Here is a 22,447-nt window from a genome sequence, read left to right as displayed (position 1 = left end):
CAAGAGGGAGATATTTTATTGGACAAAGAGTGGGCACATTCATCAGGCTAAGAGAGCTAAAGAGAAGCAGAAGGGGTAATAGAGAATGAGAAAGGGGAAAAGAGTGCATGAGAAGGAGTGTCTTTATAGAAACCCGCAGATTATAGACAATATTCCTGACTGCTCCACATCTACATCTGCAGTTTCTCTCTCTCTATCTCTCTGTCTCTCTCTCTCTCTCCCTCTGTGTATGTGAGGCTGATGCTGTGAGAGGGGAGGAGGCGCAGCAAGAAGGAGGTATTTTATTGGCTAACAATGCGCACTGTCATCAGATGTAGATAGATAAAGAAAGAGAAGGGAATAGAGAGTGTAGAAGGAAGGGAGGGTGGTAAGAGAATGCCTTTATAGAAACTTGCAAGTTATAGACAACAGTCATGGCTGCTCCACATTTACATCTGCAGTTTCTCTCTGTGCCTGTGAGGCTCATGCTATGAAGGGGGAGGAGCAGCCAGAGGAAGATATTTCATTGGCTAAAAGTACACATCAGGCTAAGAGAGGGAAAGAGAGAGGGGTAATAGAAAGTAAGGGAGAGAGTTAGAGAGGGTGAAAGCAAGCACAAGAGAGAGAGAGAGAGAGAGAGAGAGAGAGTGTGCACCTCTGTGGAAACATCCAGGTTAATGACATTGCTGACTGTTCCACATCTACAGTTGGAGTAGCGGGAGGTGTGTGTGAGGGGGGGGGGGGGGGGTTCAGGAGGAAATATTTCACTTTTAGTTTTTGCCCCTTTGTTATTTTATCTTTCATCTTCTCCGTCTCTATTATTTGAACACTTGTTCCTGTTTTGCATTAAAGAAGAATAATTGGGAAGAGCAGCGTTTTATTGCTGACTGTCTCCACCGGAGCCTGGTAATGAGATGCTCATTAGAGATTTACTGAAATCAGATGTTCAGTCATGTTTCATTGGGATTCCCGGGTGGATGGATTTGATGGATCGGGGATACGCCACAGACAGGGGAGAGGTGACCCCTCTGACATACAGCGCACGTCTTCGGTGTAAAGTCTTGTGTTGTTCTCTGTGCCAGGGGCTCAGGGCGGAGGAGGAGGAGGAATCCCGGAATTTCTTATGAAGAATCTTAGGATGCAGGCCAAGCCGTGAAGAGCTGCAGCAGATTGTGATTCTATCCAGAGAACATAAAATAACGTTCACCTGGCGCGGCTCCGGTGGGGAAGTGCGCACGATAATTATGTTAATGTCTTGTGTTGTTTTCACGCGATTGGCTGATCTCCCGGCCTCTAAAGCAAACTCCAACTCTCCAAGGAGACGGGATATTCATCCTTGTTTATGGGCCTCATTTTTAAGAATAACACTACGCGTTTTGTGAAACTTCCCTGGCAGAGGTTCAAGAGAGTCGAAAAGCAAACAGCGTCCAGAGTAGCGAGTCCGCTCGGCTCCAATACAACGGCCAGAGTCAGAGATTAATGGTTGGACACATTGAGCCGTCCTCCCGGGGGACGTGAGAGCGGCTAATTATGTGTCTGGCTTGTGTCAATTAAGAGGCAATTAAAACAGCATATTTCTGAGCAGGTCAGAGACGTTGTAAGTAGCTACAGTGTTTACAGAACGCAAGATCCCAAGAATCGCCGCCAAACGTCAATAATAATATCATAGCATGGAGGATACAGGTCTGGGGCGAGTCCTGGTCGTGTAGACTATAGGGGCAGTCAACAACATGTACACATCAGAGGCTCCTGACTACACAGCTGTGTGGTAGCCAATGCGGACCACGAGGAGCAAGCGCGGATGAGAGAGTGAGGGCCAATCAGAGGGAACAAAGGCGGATCACAGGGAGCGAGCGCGGATGAGAAAGTGAGGGCCAATCAGAGGGAGCAAATGTGGATCACAGGGGGCCAGCGCGGATGAGAGAGTGAGGGCCAATCAGAGGGAGCAAATGCGGATCACAGGGAGTGAGCGCGGATGAGAGAGTGAGGGCCAATCAGAGGGAGCAAATGCGGATCAGAGAGTGAGGGCCAATTAGAGGGAGCAAAGGCGGATCACAGAGAGCCAGCGCGGATGAGAGAGTGAGGGCCAATCAGAGGGAGCAAATGCAGATGACAGGGAGCGAGCGCAGATGAGAGAGTGAGGGCCAATCAGAGGGAGCAAATGCGGATGAGAGAGTGAGGACCAATCAGAGGGAGCAAATGCGGATCGCAGGGAGCGAGCGTGGATGAGAGAGTGAGGGCCAATCAGAGGGAGCAAAGGCAGATCACTGGGGGCCAGCGCGGATGAGAGAGTGAGGGCCAATCAGAGGGCGCAAATGCGGATGACAGGGAGCGAGCGCAGATGAGAGAGTGAGGGCCAATCAGAGGGAGCAAATGCGGATGACAGGGAGCGAGCGCAGATGAGAGAGTGAGGGCCAATCAGAGGGAGCAAATGCGGATGAGAGAGTGAGGACCAATCAGAGGGAGCAAATGCGGATCGCAGGGAGCGAGCGTGGATGAGAGAGTGAGGGCCAATCAGAGGGAGCAAAGGCAGATCACTGGGGGCCAGCGCGGATGAGAGAGTGAGGGCCAATCAGAGGGAGCAAATGCGGATGACAGGGAGCGAGCGCAGATGAGAGAGTGAGGGCCAATCAGAGGGAGCAAATGCGGATCACAGGGAGCGAGCGCGGATGAGAGAGTGAGGGCCAATCAGAGGTAGCAAATGCGGATCACAGGGAGCGAATGCAAGACACACAGAGAGAGAGAGAGAGTGTGGATCACAAGGAGTGAACAAAGATCAGAGGGAGCGAGCAAGGACAGGAGAGTGCAGATAACAGGGAGCGAGTGCGGATGAAAGAGTGAGGGCCAATCAGAGAGAGTGAGTGCGGATCACAGGGAACCAGTGTGAGTCACAAAGAGTGAGTGTGGATCACAAGGAGTGAGCAAAGATCACAGGGAGCAAGCGAGGATAGGAGAGTGCAGATCACGGAGAGCCAGTATGGATGAGAGAAAAAACAATGCAGATCACAAGGAGCAAATGTGGACCAGAGAGTGAGCACATATCAGATGAAGCAAGCACATATTGGAGGGAGTGAGCATATATCAAAGGGAGAGAGTGTGAATCAGGGGAGAAAGAGCAGATTAGGGGGAGCGAATACAGAAAAGAAGAAATGAGTGCAGATATCTATCTATCTATCTCATATCTATCTATCTATCTATCTATCTATCTATCTATCTATCTATCTATCTATCTATCTATCTATCTATCTCCTATCTATCTATCTATCTATCTATCTATCTATCTATCTATCTATCTATCTATCTATCTATCTCATATCTATCTATCTATCTATCTATCTATCTATCTATCTATCTCATATCTATCTATCTATCTATCTATCTATCTATCTATCTATCTATCTATCTATCTATCTATCTCCCCCCATATCCATTACATATATAATCTCTCTGTTGTTTTTTTATTGGCTCATTGACAAGCCACAAATAATTAAATAATTGGCACCCGATTGCTGACAGATTAATTGCCCGCAGAGACCCCCTGGCGCCTCAGGCAGATATAGCGGTGGGGCCTGCGGGGTTTTATGTGGATGCCTGCAATTCCCTCTGATTTGCGGGATAAGAAGGATTTAAGGGGGAAGCTGAGCCACAGGAGGGGTGACCTCAGTGCAACGTTCGGGATGCTATCAATCTCAGTCACCTTCTTGGCTCTGACACAAATTCCCACAAATCAGCAGTAGCTCAAAGCCCTCCACCTGCTGCTCTCTGGCTGGGAGTTGTAGTTCTTCAGTTGCATTGCTCCCCTGGCATTCATTGGTTGGAGGCATCAGTACATAAAAGCTGGCAAATAGAGGACAAAAACATGTGACAGCTGTTACTCCATAAATAGATACAATGAGAGTAAGCTATTATGACCGGCATTTTATATGGCAAGCTATTGGAGGAAGATGCGCCAAACGCGCCAGCCTCTTCAGCTGTCCATGTGCCACAAACAAACCTACGCCAATTACTGGCATACATTATAGTAACTCTATCAGGCAGTGAGATCCTCCGCCCCTCTGGCTCAGTTCATCAGCCAGAAAGCACTAGATGAGCAGAACCTACGTGTCAGTCTTCACTGTCATCCTGGCATTGCATTCATAAACCAAGAAACAGTAAATGACTGAGTTGGGCTCTCATGCAGCCTGGTAGATACATAATTGGCGCGTTCAAATGAGAATCCTTCAGTCTTTTATTTTCGCTGTATAAGTGATGGACCGAGCGCTGTTGAAACTGAACGATGGGCGCAACGATGTTTGGTCGGGCATGTCACCGCCATAGCAAGGCTGAAAATTGCATGAACGAGAGGCAGCCATGACCAAGTCATGACTGCAACTCCCGTTTTAATGCCCGTTCAGATGGCTGAGGCTGCGGTGCATAAATACATCGCAGCCCCAGGATACCATTAGCTGGATCTGCTAAATTCCCCCAACTCTCCGCCTCTTGCCGGCTTACAACAAGGGGAGGGGGCTGAAGCTCAGCAGAGCTAGTCCCTCCCCCTCTCTGCTCCACCTATGGGTGCTGCCGACAAGGGGGAGGAGGCTCCCGTCCCCTCCCATTGCAGACTGCCGGCAAGGGGCGGAGAGGGGGAGAGAAGGGAGAGGGAGCTTAGCAGTCACGATGCTAAACTCCCTCCCACCTCCCTTCTCCAGCCGCTGTCATAGGCTCTAATAGGAGTCTATGGAGCCTCTGCCGTATCCCGGACGAAGATAGTTCCAGAACTATCTTTTCTGGCAGGCATAAAAACGTCCGGTCTGAATGTGCACTGTATGCGCTATCTTTGCAGGCCGGACGTTTTTATGCATCAGGAATATGCCCACCTGAACTGATGCACTGGAAACCAATGTATCAGATGAGTAGCGTATATTGGCTGGCCGTAAAAATGCGGCGATATACGCTCGTGTGAAAGAGCCCTTAGGCATATTTGCGTGTGTATATTGCATTGACATCAATGGTCTGTACACATTAACTGATATTGTGCGTGCCAAAAAATAAAACACGCTCTAGTTTCCTGTGCGTTCGCGCACCAAAGATCCCTATAGATGTCTAGGGGGGGGGGGGGGGAAGCACGCATAGTGCGCAACAGGATGCGTTACACACTGTGCAAAAAGAGAACATCTGGAACTCATTAGACTACATAGCCATTTAAATCGGAACATGTTTGTCTGCTGCGAGCAAATGATCATGCCCTGCGAGTGCAAAAAGGACAGTAAAAGGCATCAATACATGTGCCAAAAAGACTCGTTCATAACACAAATCTGTTGCCCTGAGGAGTACGTAAAAGCGCATACGTCCGTGTGAAGCCACATTTCCCATAGCGGTTGCTATCTGTGGCTGTGAGGATTTGTAAGGCCTTCAGACTATTTCATCCCAGTGACCCCTGGAGTTCTGCGCTTAATCCGAAGTCAGTGAATCAGATGCCCTTCCCTTGCATTGAGCTGATGAACTTGTTATTGTCACGTAATGGCGTCCTAGTATGATGGCGCCAGCACGGCGCCGTATTGCCGTACGTTTATACACAGAGGCGGCTCTAGAAACATTTTCTAACCATGAAAACTGCAACAATATTTGTGTTGTTTTGTAATATTGTTCTATTCCTGCGCTACTTCTATGAAGTATGACTACAGCAGACTATGGGTTAACAGTAGTGTATACACTCCGGGCATGTGCTATAGAGACCGAATCAGCAGGGAGTGAGAGCTAACCGAGTTCTGACTGCAGCTCTGGGTGTGAGTGGAGTATGAGATATGATAGTGACTGCAGCTCTGGGTGTGACTAGAGTATGAGATATGATAGTGACTGCAGCTCTGGGTGTGACTGTAGTATGGTCACATCCAGAGCTGCACTCACTATCATGTCTCATACTCCAGTCACATCCAGAGCTGCAGTTTCTATCATATCTCATACTCTGGTCACATCCAGAGCTGCAGTCACTATCATATTTCAGAGTATGAGATATGATAGAGACTGCAACTCTGGATGTGACTGGAGTAAGAGGCATGATAGTGACTGCAGCTCTGGATGTAACCAGAGTAGGAGATATGATAGTGACTGCAGCTGTGGGTGTGACTGGAGTATGAGATATGATAGTGACTGCAGCTCTGGATGTGACTAGAGTATGAGACATGATAGTGACTGCAGCTCTGGATGTGACTAGAGTATAAAATAAGTTAAATGAAGGAAAATAAAATATCTGAATAATCAAGTAAAGAAATCCTGCGTACGGCCAGGGGAGTGCTGCGAACGCCCTCTGCCAGGAGTTGGATTGGTCGTGGCGCCAATGTAAAAAAATGGTTGTACTCAGATCACATAGTTGGGATTTCACACCCCTTTCCTGTGCAGCGCAGTCACTCAGTAGAAGGTAACTTGTCTCAGGTTCTCCTTTATTTTGAGCAGATCTGTATTTGCCGCAGCGCACTCCGAAGACGACGTGTTAAAAAGCTGCTTTCAATCGCGCCTCATAGGATGCTCATTGAGTTCTGCTGCGGCCGCCCAGGTAATTGCTGCAATTTTGGTTATGTTGGATTGATCTTCTGCAGCTTCGGCGCTGGAATTCGGCATCAAAACATTCTCATTCTGAGAGTAAACAGAACGTGGGTTTCACCTGAAGCTGCGGGCGATGCCAGGGCCGGCGGGAGGGGGCGGGTTATCTGGATCAATCTTCTCCTTATTTCTATTACTTTTCACTTAGTAGGAAAGTTTCTAACCTAACTTTCCCCGAGTCCTTAAATCACGTGTTGCTGCGAATATTGTCATCCCAGGGCTTGTGTCCGAGATAGAAAATTCGCAGTATGTCCTATTTTGGGGTGATTCTGTTGAGGAATCGCCTGTTATTTCCTATGAGCGCCAATTTTACTATTGAAACAAGGGGCATGAAAATTACGTGTTCGTATTTCTTGCAAAATGTATGACACTTGCAGAAAAAAATCCGGAGTTCAGTAGTGCGATATTGGTCCGAGTTTGTCGCGTGTGTAAATACAACCTGCGGCCGGCCTCACACGAGCGTAACTGCAACTGCACGCACCTTAGCGCAACATTTTTGCGCTATGAACGAGGCTTTTTTGAGTCCATATCGGCGCATCTTACCGCACTTTTTCTGACCGCAGAACTTGTTTATTTGCACGCAGCAAACAAATGCACCAATTGAAATGGCTAATTAGTTCCAGATGTGTTCTTTTTCAAGTGGAATTACGCATTTCCTCATGTATTGTGCGTGTATTTGCGCACCCATCACATTGACTTCTATGGGAATCTTTGGAGCACAAACATGCAGAAAGATACAGCATGGTGTATCTTATTTGCGCAGTCAAAATACGCACATGTGAACCAACTCATCTAAATCAGTGGGTTCTATTCACTGCGCATTTCACACCCAAATACATCCGTGATGAGCCAGCCTCGCAGTTTTGTTCATGAGATGTCGGAATGTCAGCGCTACTTTTCTCGCAAAAACATCGTTGACGCTTCTGATTTTCTTGCAAGAAAGACAATAGGACTTTCTAGTTTTAAAAAACACATCGCATGAAAATCGTAAGTTTGTGCTTTGCAATGCGATATAAAGGAGGCCCCATAGGGAAACGTGGGAGATAAAAAAAAAAAAACGCAGAAAGATAGGACGTGCCATGATTTTTTTTTTCTCGCAACATCACATGAGTGAAAAGCATCGCAAGTCTGAAGGAAACCATTGAAAAGCATGGGTTTCATAATTCTGCATTTTCAGGCGCTCTCACATCACGCAATTTTAACACCAGTGTGAAGCTAGCCTGTTATATTAACTAGTGTCTTACACTCCACACCCTTCCAAAGCTGCATCTATTGTTCTCAAGATAGCCTCTTTATTTAGCACCATACAACCAGACACAATCGTTTAGTTTCGTGGAGCTCCCATAATGCAGTGCACAATGCTGCTACAATGGGTCAGTTTTCTGCTGTGGCCGTTACACAGTGTATGCATATTTGCTTGTGCATGAGCTTAGCGTTTTTGCGGAATGAACGCCAGCCTAAGGGGTCAGGGGAACATTCTTGTCTACTTTGGCCGCCTGCAGACGGGCGGGTCGGATCCAGCGGCGAGTACCCAACCCGAGCGCCTGCAGAGAGCAGCGCGTACTCACCCGCGCCCCGCAGCTCCGGCTCTGTCATGTGCCGGCTGCCAGGCAGCCAGCGGCGGGTGGGTGACGTTTCTGTGCGGGGCTCTGAGAGCCCCGCACAGAAATAGAACATGCTGCAGTTTGTTTGCCGCGCGAGATTTCGTGCGGCCAAACCGCGGGCGTCTGCATAGGTTTGCATTTGGTAACGCAATCCTATGCAGGCTTCCAGTGGCAAAAATCCCGTGGGAAATCCCGCCACGGAATTTCTGCCCGTGTGCAGGCGCCCTTTCTCAGGGTGAAAATCCATCCAGACCTAATACTTCTCACAGCTGACGCTTGTTACAGTTGTATCTAAACAATCCTCTGTCAGCTAAACAGCAGCAGCAGAAATCTCTCTTCTGTCCTGATAGTTTGCTACAATGTATCAGTGCAGGAAACATGTATCAGTCTGGCATCCAGGCTGTTTACCCCAGTCCATTGTCTAGATTGGATACAACTGTAACAAACCCTCAGCTGTGAGCAACATTATATCATTCTCTGTATATAAACAAGAATGTTCCCATTCACTGTCAGCAAGTAGAGATCTTTATAAAGGTGAAGAATTGATATAGAAAGTATCTTAGAAGTTTGCAGTTTTCATTCTAGGATGATAAAACGTTACGCGGGACGGATTGTCCCTTTAACCTGTGAAATGACTTTTGGATCATAAATTGCGCTGATATCTCTCGACGCCTTTCGTTCTCATCTAATGTCTATATATCGGTCGCAGTTTTGGATATGATTGTGATGCATCTGATGCGGCTCTCTGCTTGGCGCTGGCGCAGCGCTCCGCCAGGACATAATCATATAAGAGGAGTCATCATTATTAATGACCGTTCCTAGAAAGCTGTAAGATTAGAGACAGTGTAATCACAAGGAATCCTCCGCAGATCCGTAATGATGCCTAAGCCGGCTCTGCTACATGGGAGGAAATGAGAAGCCACACAGCAGAATCAGCAGCACAAACTGATACATCAGGCTGTGTGCTCTGCAGCAGCGTGCACAGGGGGCACTACCAGTCCCCCATGGACCTAACTGACTCCTAACAGGGGCGTCAGGTCATTGTGTTGACTGGATAAATAGTTTGCATGTAACGCAGGCTCTATTAGAAGCATGAAGAGCCTCATCCTTTATTTGGAGATGTAGAAACAATAAATATACAGTGTAATGGGATTGGGATATAATTAATCTCCACTAAATAACCCCTTCCCCTTTTGAGGCTTTTAGAGGTAACAAAGGGGAATTTGTTGATCATTACTTATCCTGTACTGATCCTGAGTGACATCATGTATTATACTGCAGAGCTGCACTCACTATTCTGCTGGTGGAGTCACTGTGTACATATATTACTTATCCTGTACTGATCCTGAGTTACATCCTGTATTATACTGCAGAGCTGCACTCACTATTCTGCTGGTGGAGTCACTGTGTACATACATTACTTATCCTGTACTGATCCTGAGTTACATCCTGTATTATACTGCAGAGCTGCACTCACTATTCTGCTGGTGGAGTCACTGTGTCATTACTTATCCTGTACTGATCCTGAGTTATATCCTGTATTATACTCCAGAGCTGCACTCACTATTCTGCTGGTGGAGTCACTGTGTACATACATGATATTACTTATCCTGTACTGATCCTGAGTGACATCCAGTATTATACTGCAGAGCTGCACTCACTATTCTGCAACTTCAGAGCTGAAATCTCTCTGCATTTTCTTGTCTACACAGGGATTGCTCATGAGATTTCCATTGTGGTAAGTTTTGTCTTGGTACTAGGCTTTGTACAGTCATCTGATGCAGGAAAGATTAACTGCTTCCCTGCATTATAGTCGTGTAGTTAAGCTGTTTGGGAAGTGTTTCAAGCTTGCCGTTTTCAATAACAACCAACAGAATTGTGAGTCCAGCTGTGGAGTAATGTAATGTATTTTATACAGTGACTTTCCAGCAGCAGGACTACCCTGCAATCAGCTAGTAGGCAGCAGGCCTGCACAATAATTAGCAGTTGATCCTTTCATCAGAGCCGTAGTCATTGCTTTCGTGTATTTGCAGGTTCCTCTGTATGTGCGGAGCTGCGATCATTGTGATCAGTTGGAAGTTAGTCTTCTTTTCTGTGAGGTCTGCTAACCCTTTTCAATCCTATTTTGGATTCAGGGTTTCCTAGGGGGCTCTCTCTTTCTGCCATTATACAATGGCACCATCTGCTGGCTAGAGCCAGTACTGCGGTATGTGACATGCTGGAGAGGCCCCCAACAACAGAGCGGCCAGTAATATACAGTAAGAATACCCTGCCGGACGTCTTCTGACATCGGAGCTGTGCAGGCTTCAATCAGAATGTCTTTAGACGTCTGACAGTGGATTGGAAAGGGTTAATAGTCTTTTGCACTGTTGCTTAAAGTGACCCTCCGGCCTGGAGAAACAAAGGTGGCCACATCGCTTCTCTGATTGCCTTATGCAGACTGTGTATTAGTATGTATCATTACGGCGCTTTTACATGGCCATAGGAGCTTTTACGTGCGCCCGCCTGCACCATAAAGAAGTGTGAACGGGCGCACAAATCTGATGTTTGTGTGTCTGTTCAGACAGCACAGCCACGGCGCATATATGCCGAGGCCACGATGCTGTTGGGCATGGAGAGACAGCTTATCTGTCTCCCACTTCCTTCCCCCTCTCCGGCTTACCTCCTCTCTCCTCCCCTCCGGCTGTTTGTAATGGGAGAGGGCGGTACGGGGGCAGAGCTAAGCTCCCGCCCCCTCCCTGCCCCTTGTCTACAACCAGCAATGGGATGGGGTAGGGGCAAAGCTCTCCGCCCCCCGCCCCCCCCCCCCCCCCCCACACACACACCGTCCCGCGCCTCCCATTGCAAACAGCCAGACGGGAGGAGAGAGGAGGAGAGAAGGGGGAAGAAGTCACACTGCTAAACTCTCTCCCACCTCCGTTCTCCAGCCGCTGTCATGGGCTCCCATAGGAGCCCATGCAGCGGCTGACGTATTCCGGCTGGGACAGATAGTTCCAGAACTATCTTTTCGGCCCGACATAAAAGCACCCGGCACTATATTGGCCCTGTTCGCATTTACTCCGCAGGAATATGGCCATGTGATCTGATGCGCTAGAATCCAATGCATCAGATCGTAGCGTATATCGGCCCCCCATGAAAACAGGCCTCTTTCACATGAGCGTCCTTTTCACACTGAGTAGGTGCATCAAAAAATTGCATCTAAAAGACCCAATGGTTTCCTATGGGTTCTTTCAGATAAATGATTTTTGAGGCGCTGAGAATATCGCGCAATAGGTACGGGTTTTTTTAAAGCTGAGATTTCTCGCTGTCAAAAGATAGGACATGTCCTATCTTTTGACAGCACAGCGCCCCCGTCTCCCATAAACTCCCATGGGAGCCAGCCGGAGAAGGGATGGGGAGCAGCACACTCGCTAATAGCAGCCGCGACGTGCTTACAGCTGCTATTCATTTACCTGATTTAATGCCAAGATAGCTTCGCTGTTTTAGCGCGGCTATCTGAGTGTTAAAACAGCGCTCGTGTAAAAGGGCCCTTAATATGCAGCTTTCTACAGATACTTAATGACATCTAACCCTGCGATGTGTTAATGAGTTACGCATCCCACACTCTCTAATTCTCCTGTCTGTGGAGATGTCAGTCTTCACTGCAGTATTTGCATTGTGAAAGTATTGACTTATATGTTAGTGTCTTGTACATAATATCTGTGCCGTGTACACAGCAAGAAACATGTGAGTAACAGATACATTGTAGTTACATTTTACTAACAGGGTCCCAGGCACTGAGCATGCAGCTTTGTTATAATCAACCTTTGTAATGTTAGAAGAGAACCTTTGTAATGTTTCACTACGGCTTTATTCACACAAGCATTGTAACGCGGCTACATAGTTTTCACGCGACCATCTAAGGCATTGGCTTCCAATGTATTCGTTCATATGGGCGAATTTGTGGCACGTAAAACGTTGCATCGTAAAAAATAGAACATATACGCTGGCGGCTTCCATAGACTCCTATGAGAGCTGGAAAAAAGGGAGAGGGAGGCAGTTTTGTAGCGTCCAACGCAGGGAAAAGCTTACAGGTGCCTCTATGTAGGCATTAGGAGTCATTCTGAGCATGTATGCTGAGCGAGGGATTTAAGAACGCATCCGCTCGTGTGAAGGAGCCCTAAGATAGAAGTATCACACATGTTGTAGACTTTGAACTGTTGACTTGTTTCACCTTGTGGGGGGGGGGGGGGGGGGTTATACTATAAACGCTTGCATTGCAACAATGAAACAGAAGAGTTGCTAGAGACAGCAGTGTTCTTTCTCATTCTTCCCCGATGTATCGCAAAATACTTCGACATACCTGTTTCATAAGGCCACAATACCCCTTGAGTATCACCTAAATTAACGGATTACTTTAACAGCATTTAACCCTTTCCAATCCACTGTCTGACCTCTGAAGACATTATGATTTAAGGCTGTACAGCTCCGATCTTGGAAGACGTCCGTCGGGGTTCTCTTACTGTATATTGCCAGCCTCTCTGCTGTTGGAGCCTATCCAAAGTGTCACCTCATGCAGTACTGGCTTTAGCCAGCAGATAGCGCCGTTGTATAATGGCAGAAAAAGAGTAAGCCCCCTAGGAAAACCAGGATACAAATTGGATTGGAAAGGGTTAACTCATGAATCAGGAACCCGGGATGAGCAGTGCTATCGGTCGCTCCTGGGTGAGGCAGTGCTGCAGCACGTAGAATTGGGGAAAGACACATAAGAAGTGACTATAGTGTTAAGATGAGTCCGCGCTGCGTCTGCAATCTGATGGGGCTCGTGTTATGGATCCTGGCATTTGGTTCGTGTCAGCATCAGCTTATTGTCCATGTCACATTGTTTTTAGCCTCATTATTCTCCTCTAGTATTCCTGTTCTAGTACTCTCTCTATACATTATATACACAGTAAATGTGTAATATCACATACAAAGCGGTTTCTGGGACTGACAGAAGCCAGAACATCCCACGGCCGGAGGCGATTTCCCGAATCTAAAATCTCCTTCATATCATCAGTTCTATCTCATCCCCAGATGTGTTTGTCGCAGTTCGCCGCTCTCTCTGCACCGTCATTTAAAGAATTAGGTCGATTAAACTGATAACTTTCAGCTTGTCTTTCACTCAGCTTGTCATCGCCTGGAGGCACGATCTCTGCTGGGGGCGCTTTTAAAAGGGCACAAGAATAAACCGGCTTCACACAAGCGTAAGCGTATTTGCCGAATGAAAGTTGCACGTTTGCGCACACATCGGCGTATCTTACTGCATATAATGCCCATCGATGCTCTCTGGAGTGATTACATTCTTTAATGAATGCAAATATGCAGGAAAATAGAGCATGCCGCGTTATTTGACACAATTGCGCACGCAAAATACTCTTCTCTGAATAAACCCATTGAAATCAATGGGTTCTATTTTCTGCATATTGCCTGCGCACAGAGGTGTAATTTTAAGCTCCTGGGCCCCAATGCAGAACCTGTAACAGGGCCCCCAACTATAATGCTTTATTCATAGTACTGGGCTCCCTATATGGAGAAGAGAGGCCTTATGGGCCCCCTAAGGCTCCTGGGCCCGGGTGCAACCGCATCCCCTGCACCCTCTATAGTTACGCCCCTGCTGTGCAATAGTTTCATGTGTAAATGTGTGCTTGTGAATCTGGCCCTAATCTACATATCATATGCTCTGCACAACACTAGAACCCTTACACCGACATGCAAATTGTCCAAAGTCAGCTCTGACCCAATTCCGTGAATTTTCATATTGTGCTAAATCTCACCAATGTTCCCACAGAAGCTGCAGAATGTCATTATTTCCAGTTTGCCCCCAGACATTCACAAACTTGAGGAGTAGTTGAAGCTCTTGGGCTCCCTCAGTCATCACTGTCCATTTATGGTACTACAGTCCTTTATCTGTCAGAGGGGCCAGAGCATCTCCCTTTTTAAGGTCCGGGTGTGACTTCAGCCTCTATAACCCTTTACCCTCAGTCTCATACTGTAGAGTGTGAGAATGACCTCAGGTAGCCCCCAGTCAGTCTCACACCGCCAATTAAACATTTCTCATGTTCCAAATTCTGCAGATTATCAAAATGATCTGTGACACAAATCTGTCAAATTGATTTGACTTAATCCATATGCCCTGTGGTGAGCAAGATGGGTTCATGAAAATATTTAGGGTTAGGCCTCTTTCTCACGACCATATGTGTTTTTTATGGTCATTCGTACGGGCTATAAAATCGCATGAATGAAGAATTGCCTCGACTGAATCCTCATCTTATCTTGGCTCTGGCGCTGTATTTATGGATTTAGATTGGTTCTGTTGTTGTATTCAAGTTATGAGTTTGGTTCTTCTGCTGTATTTATGCTATAAGCTTGGCTCTGGTGCTGTGAGTATGTTGTGCCCTTGTTTGTAGTACTGTATTTATGTATTTAGATTGGATCTGGTACAGTATTTATTTACTGAGCTGTTCTGGTGTGGGTATTCTGCTATCTTGCTGCTTTCTGCATAAGCACGGTACAAGCAGACTGCCTACTAGTACAACATATATATATGTTGCTTTTTTCAAGACAGGGTGGCGCCAAAAACAAAAAGGGCGCCATCTAACCTACGGCCGGCACTGCTGGTCATTCTCACACCATCAGCCTGAGGGCTCTTTCACATGAGCGTATATAGGCCAGCCGTTTTCATAACCAGACAATATACGCTACGACCTGATGCATTGGATTCCAATGCTTTAGATCACATGGCCATATTCCTGCGGCATAAAAGTGCCCGGCTGGGCAATATAGCGCCAGGGCGCTTTCAGGCCAGGCCAAATAGATGTTCCTGGAACTATCTTTCCAGCCGGAATACGTTGGCCGCTTCATTGGCTCCTATGGGAGCCAATGACAAAATCCAGAGAAGGGCGGTGGGAGGGAGTTTGGCAGCCTCCGGCTGTTTGCAATGGTAGTGGGTGGGCCGCTCGCATTGCAAACTGCCCACTCCCATTGCAAACAGCCGGAGGGAAGAAGAGAGGAGGTGAGCCGGTGAAGGGGAGGGAAGGGGAGGCAACGGTATTGCGGCCTCGGCGTATATGCTCCAGGGCCTGTGCCATCTGAACGGGCGCACAAATGTTAGATTTGTGATAAAAACGCCTACGGCCATGTGAAAGAGGCCTGCACTGTGGAAGCTTGTGGAAATGGCTTTATTCGCATCCACTCGCTGCATCACCTCTTCTCGTATATAGATTAGTAAATATTTAATTCGGCATTTTATTACTTTATTTGCAAAGAAGGTTGGAAAAGTAAATACACTGATATCCAGAATGCTCCATTAATCCATCGTGAAGCTGCCAGTGCAGCTGACGGGCAAATGGGCCTTTTTATAGATTCCTGATATGAGTCAATTAGTAATATTGATGTTTGTTTATTCTGAATTGACCTCCATTAGTTGCCTTTGTCCAGGCAGCACTGGAAATATACTCTCAGCGTGCTCTTGGTACATTCCCCCCCTTCCCCACAACCTTCATTACTCAAATACGACACATTTGTCCTATGAATCTCCATGGACACAAACAATGTGTAGGTTAATGACGCCAGGAAGTACATCAGATGGACGATACCGGCTCATGGAAAATGACAGATTACTAATGTATCCCAATTAGCGGTCAATGCCGGGTCATTCAACCTGTAATTCATTTAAGAATTGTCACCCCAGTCAATTCCCTTGGGCTCTCCTAATTGGGAGTCAATTATACCAAGAGCAGGGGACACCATTTTTGTATTTGCTATGGGCCCCCTCCCCATCCACAGACACCAGGTAAGGGGAGGTGGGATTCATACTCCCATTCTTTTCCTACAAGAAATGGAAAGTTGGACATGAGGTGTGCATATATATAGACATGAGGTATATTATTTATATATATATAGTTCTGTGAATATGTCCCGATCATCTTTCTTAGGCTGGTTTCAAATGACTGTATTGTGCAGTCTCCCTTGATGAAGCTACCCGTGCAGTAGCGAAACGTGGCATCTGGGCAAATGTGTGGCGTACCGCACAGGGGTAAAATCATTAATAATTTAAGCACAGCCTCTGTTATCTGGCTTCCTTTAGACTTCCTTACTTCTTCCCACCAGATTGTTACATTACATTTTGGCACCCGATCACCCACCACACAAACCCCGGATCACCATGACGTAACTGAATGTCATGGAGCGTTAAGGGGTTAATGTATTCTCTTGATCTGGAAGGATGCATTTTTGCCTCTATTTTTATGCGTTTGATACATCATATCTTGCAGTGGATATGGTGCTATGTATTTAATGTATGGATCATATTCTCTGCTGCTATTGCTACCATTGTTGCAGGTATATGGCAGCTTCACTAAATCCCATTGTTGATTTGGATTTTAGGAGATTTAGTCCTTTTTTAAATAGTTATCCTTTGTTTTTGTACCTGCTTGTATAATAAAGACCGTTGTATCCTTTATATTGGAAGCATGGGCCATAATCTTTGTAGTTTGGCTTGCCCTTGAAGGACACAGGAGGCTGCCACATTCAGCACGCACCAAACATATCCATAGGGCCCCAATTTTCTGTACACCAGAAGAGTGCCTTTGGACTATATGGAATACCATAATACACTATATGATACAGAAGTATCTGAAATATGCAGAAAAGCCAATATTTAGCAGCAATGCAATTCGATTTGGGTTTCTCTTGGCAGGCCTGTCATTTTTGCTCATCGGTAAGCGTGGTTTCCTATCTTATAATAGCTGCGTGGGTTTGAAGTTGCTAGGTCAGTTCCATTGTCGCAGGCCTGATGTTAACCATGGCCGCTTTGCTTTTCATTTGTACCAAAAAAGAACAGCATTTAGTGATTCATTTTTTGTGGTATGAAGGTCTATCTGGGGCCAAAATCCATTGAAGGCTTTTAGCTCTACAGTGTTTTGCATCAATGGAGTGTTTACGAATGGATTGAAGAAGGAGTCAGACGCACGGCCGCAGGTGACAACAATATTAAGCGTGAATATTGTCACAGTTTGTTTGACAGACGACTGACTATTGATGAAGTGGCAAATTATCTGCAAATTAGTCGTGGATCTGTCTATGAAATCATCCACAATAGACTTAGCTTTCATAAAGTTTGTGCAAGATGGGTCACAATACTGCAAAAATAAGCACGCTTGGACATATACCAACAACTTTTGGATCGCTATGTTAATGACGTTGACTCCTTCTTGGACAGAATCATCACTAGCATGGTATGGTATGGAAACATCTATAATCGCTTACTCGGAAAATGATTTTATTAGCAATTTTTTTGAAAATTAAGCAAGAGTTATAAGTGTTTTACATCGGGAAGACTATTCCTTTCTAATTTCTCTAATGATACATATCTATCTATCTATCTATCTCATATCTATCTATCTATCTATCTATCTATCTATCTATCTATCTATCTATCTATCTCATATCTATCTATCTATCTATCTATCTCATATCTATCTATCTATCTATCTATCTATCTATCTCTGTAATAAAGTACCATACAGAGAGATCCTATAACTGTATACAATGTGTGTAACACATGTTTTTAGCACTATGCAGAAGAGAGCTCCAACATCGGAGCTCTCTTCTGCATAGTGTTAGAAACGCATCGGACCATGCCCAACATGGGCACCATTCAGGGAAATCTCAATGTCGTACAAGGTCCTACACTGGATTGGACAGGGTTAACTCACCCTCTGCATCGTACCTATCTCGCCACTTCAGACTGTCACCAGTTTGATACACTCAAGGAGACATTAAGGGGTTGTGGATTCACCTTAAACCAAGAACTGAAGGAAGCAGTGCCTGCATGGCCTACTGCGCAGCCAAAACTATTTTTATAAGGCATAAAGAAGCTTGAGCAACCAGGGTCGGAGTCGGAGTCATAGTCCCATTTTGGTGAAGTTGAAGTTTGAAATGTACTGACTCCAGTTCATAATTAATATATTATAAATATGGTATAATTAAGTCAGTTCAGAATTTGTTGCATATTTCCACTCATCGGAGTTTATTAAAGTTTTTTCTATTGAAGTTGTATTTCTATAAATATATTTTATGTTCTATCTAAATATCTTGATTGTTTTATCATAACGGTGATGAGAAGCCTGATGTTACCAATGTAATACAGAAAATATATCACTTAAAAAAACATGAATCATATATGAAGGAGTCGGAATCAGAGTCAGAAGCTGGTAAAATTGAGGGGTTAGAGTCGGCGGTTTGGCTTACCAACTGCACAGCCATGTGTGCAATGATGAAAGAAGTGTGCTGAAAAGGAAGAGGACTATGTTGAAAATATTTATTATAAGTTCACCATTTTTAATAAAAGAAGGTTTCTAGCTGTATTATGGATAATTAATTATTGATTCACCCTTGTAAAATGTACACCAAACAGTATCTAGTCCTATACTGAGACCCTATGGGCGATGTCTGTCTGTAGAATAAATATCCAATATGTCAGAACCTTCCAATGGAGGGACATCCTCCTGACGTATATATCTCGGACTGAAGGCTCTGATGAGATGTGAACAAAGCCCTAACCCTGTTCTATCACGTTAAAGTCACATATGTCATCTGCATGTGTTGTAGCAGGTACGATCCGGCTCACTGAGTAGCGCAGAGCAGGTTCTAATGAACCCAATGCTAACCGCAGGGGGTAAGATCATATAAGAAAAGGAATGAGATGAGATCCCCGGGGTGAGGAAAGTGATGGCTGACGAGATTCATTTACAACGCATCATTTAACTGTACTAAATGGAATATATACTGGTGATTATACGTTTAATTCCTCGCTAACAGCGAAATCACTGCCCAGGGGCCAAACCTACAAATACAAGCTAATTATAGCTAAATCTGAGGAGTGATACCCTAGTGTTATCTATCTATGTCATATCTATCTATCTTATATCAATCTCTATATATCTATCTATGTCATATCTATCCATCTAATATCTAAGTCATATCTATCTATCTATCACATATCTATCTATCTATCTATGTCATATCTATCTATCTATCTCATATCTATCTATCTATCTATCTATCTCATTTCTACCTAATATCTATCTATCTATCTATCTATCTATCTCATATCTATCTATCTATCTATCTATCTCCTATCTATCTCTCATCTATCTATCCATCCATCTATCGCATATCTTTCTATTTATATATCTATCTCATATCTATCTATCCCTGTCATATCTATCTATCTCTCATCTATCTATCTCATATCTATCTATCTATCTATCTATCTATCTATCTATCTATCTCATATCTATCTGTCTCATATCTATCTATCTATCTATCTCATATCTCATATCTATTTATCCATCTATCTCATTTCTATCTATTTATCTATCTATCTCATATCTATCTATCTATCTATCTATCTATCTATCTCATATCTATCTATCTATCTATCTATCTATCTATCTATCTATCTATCTATCTATCTATCTATCTATCTCATATCTATCATTTATCTCATATCTATCTATCTATCTATCTATCTATCTATCTCATATCTATCTGTCTCATATCTATCTATCTATCTATCTATCTATCTATCTATCTATCTATCTATCTATCTATCTCATATCTATCTATCTATATCTAACTATCTCATATCTATCCATCCTGCTCCTCTGTATTCTCTGCACTCATTCTTGTGCCGCTTCTCTCTATTTGCGCTAAGGATACAATGTTTTGTAGCGTCTTGCTCTGCAAATCACCCGGAGGATGCTGCGTTTATGAATTTCTCTCCTCACTTAGCAGAAAAACAATGTATGAGACTTTGGCAGGAAAATAAAGGAAATTCCATTTACTTCTTCTTCGATCTGCACTTCTCGCAGGTTCTTACTGCTTGCTACATTTCCTCTCCCTGTCTGTGGAGCAGGTAGCTCTGCCAGTCTAGCAGCCATTTACGTGTAATATGTGCCCGGACAGTAATGATATGTGTCTGCAACTGAACCAAGATTGTGAAAACAAACCCTGAAGTATGAACACGATACCAAAGTGAGAAAACTCAGCATAAACTGCAATTGTTTGGCTGTACAGAATATTTCAGGGGATGAGACTGCTGACCTTGTGGGAGGATATGGACCTAGAGCTACATAGTGCAATGAGCAGGATATACCGCAGCGCAGGTTATTTCAGAAATGCATGCTCATCGTGTTAGAGGTCAAAGAGTGGAGGGAGCAGAACCTCTGAGCTGCACAAAGTATTTCAGAAGTTTTGTACAAGTAACATATCAGTAAATGCGTTCTTCCTAATTTCACTTCCTTCATTTCTCTCCAGGTGGATACGGATGATGTCATCACCAAAGAGGAACAGATTTACCTGCTTGTTATAGCGAAAGGAAAGTGTGAACAACACCTGAAATCTACTTCACAAGGTAAGTTCCCCAAATAGTCCAACGTGTAACAGATATGACAAAGGTGCTGATACTACTGAGTGTGCACATATAGAGGAGTGTGAACTCATATTACAGGACAAGAAGAGCTTGCTGGTCCCTTAACATAACCATGCACATTAGACCAATGTTGGCCAAGCTCGTTGACCTTGTCAAGAATGGCCATGGGTGAGACTGAATGGGTGAAAGAGGATCAGAACAGTAGATCTCCAGTGCAAGAATCTCCTATGTTGGGTTTCAGAGGGGGACATAGGAGTCTGAAGGGGACACAAGAGTCTGGGAAGAACAGATCAGTCTAGAGAGGGTCAGTGGAGTCCGGGATAGGATTGAGGGGCCTAGAGTGGGATAGAGAAGTTTGGAGGGTGATATAATAGTCTAAAGGAGGATGGAAGAGTGTAGACGGGGGAAGAAGGGTCTGGAGGGTACACAGGAGTTTAGAGGGGACAGAGGGTTCTGGAGGAGGACAAATCAGTCAAAAAAGGGACAGCAAGGTCTGGAGGTGGACGAGGGGACTTTGACAGATGATTTTAGAAAGGACAGTTGAGTCTAGAGGGGACAGATGGAGCTGGAGGAGACAGACAGATCTTGATGGGGCAAAGATGCTATTCCCTTTTCCACACTGAAAACACATGCAAGTGGACTGAGCTAAAGTCCTTTTTACATGGATTGGTTCTTGCCAATCAACAAATAGTATGCCTAATTATCGATGTGTTTGAAAGAGCCTGAAATGTGTATGGGATGAATAGCTGACAACCCAAGAGTTATCGGAAGTGTTTGGTCAGCTTTAGCATTCTGGCATGGCTTGTAGTAGCTTGCTATGGCCTATAGGGGTCACTTTACATTCAGTGGGATATTGAGAGTCCTATATTAAAGCCTCATATTTGGGTAAATATTTTAAAAATGTAGTTTTGTTGCCAATTTTGGAGATAGCAAATATGGTGCAGATATTAATCCCGTGCAGCGTATTCAGAGTAATCATTGAGCCATAAGATAAAGCAACCTTTTTGAGCGACTGTATGAACAATTGTTGCTCCATATAAAGGTACCCAGAGTATCCAGTGGTGACTGTACCAATGGCCAGGACTGTGACAGCCATCATAGGGGAGGTCGCTGAAAGACAGACCCTAAGTAAAGCACTTAGGGTCCTCAGGACAGAAGCCTCACTGCTCTAATTTCAGGATTTATTACATTGATTTCCCTTGAAGTCAAGGTTGCTGATGAGAGTAGTAGTCACAGTACAGAAATGTCTGTGGCGTCTCAGTGACTCCTATGGGAATATAAAATCTGCAGATAAAGTGAGGATAAAGCAGGCGGGAATAGAACAGGGATGATTGCAGTCGGGGTCTCGGTTATTTTCATTTTCTGTGGAACTTGAAATAAGTTTTTCGTGACGGCTGTAAATTGTTTCCATTCGCAGTGCAGGCTGCGACGGCCGCAATATTGATGTTCTGGTGGTTTATTTGTCTATTTACTGGTCTGTAAATCATCAGAGAAACTTTGTAATCTAAAGTTCCCCCTACAGTGGTATATAGATACAATGTGTCACCCCTCATGTTACAATATAGCCTCTAAATCAGGGGGGCACAACTTTTTCTGGTCACATTAGCATACTGAATCATTTCCAAGGGCCACAAGGGTATTCCCATCAGAGACATTTATGGTAAGTGTATGCCATAATTAATCAAAGTAAATTCCACTTCCAGGACTCCCACCCATTGGGAGAATAGGGGGTCACCCCCTCCCTATCCCCCACACACCCCATAGTCCCCAATCAACACTGCAAAGAGAAGACAATGCCTCTGGCTCTCTCTATTGTAGATGATGGATG

General features: G+C 44.9%; 2 protein-coding genes across 2 annotated transcripts in view; both read left to right on the top strand.

Moving 5' to 3' along the window:
• Window positions 1-22,447, top strand: part of ALS2CL (ALS2 C-terminal like) — a 703,387-nt gene that overhangs the window by 325,439 nt on the left and 355,501 nt on the right. The gene's annotated exons all lie outside the window — the stretch shown is intronic.
• The window catches only part of PTH1R (parathyroid hormone 1 receptor), a 210,624-nt gene that overhangs the window by 95,895 nt on the left and 92,282 nt on the right, over window positions 1-22,447 (top strand). The window contains exon 2 of the mRNA XM_066584858.1: window positions 20,505-20,601. Within this exon, the coding sequence (XP_066440955.1) occupies window positions 20,505-20,601 (97 nt within the window). The remainder of the gene's footprint in view (window positions 1-20,504; window positions 20,602-22,447) is intronic.

This window comes from Eleutherodactylus coqui, chromosome 12, assembly GCF_035609145.1.
Source record: "Eleutherodactylus coqui strain aEleCoq1 chromosome 12, aEleCoq1.hap1, whole genome shotgun sequence".
Lineage (NCBI taxonomy): Eukaryota > Metazoa > Chordata > Amphibia > Anura > Eleutherodactylidae > Eleutherodactylus > Eleutherodactylus coqui.
This window is presented reverse-complemented; position numbering and strand designations above follow the sequence as displayed.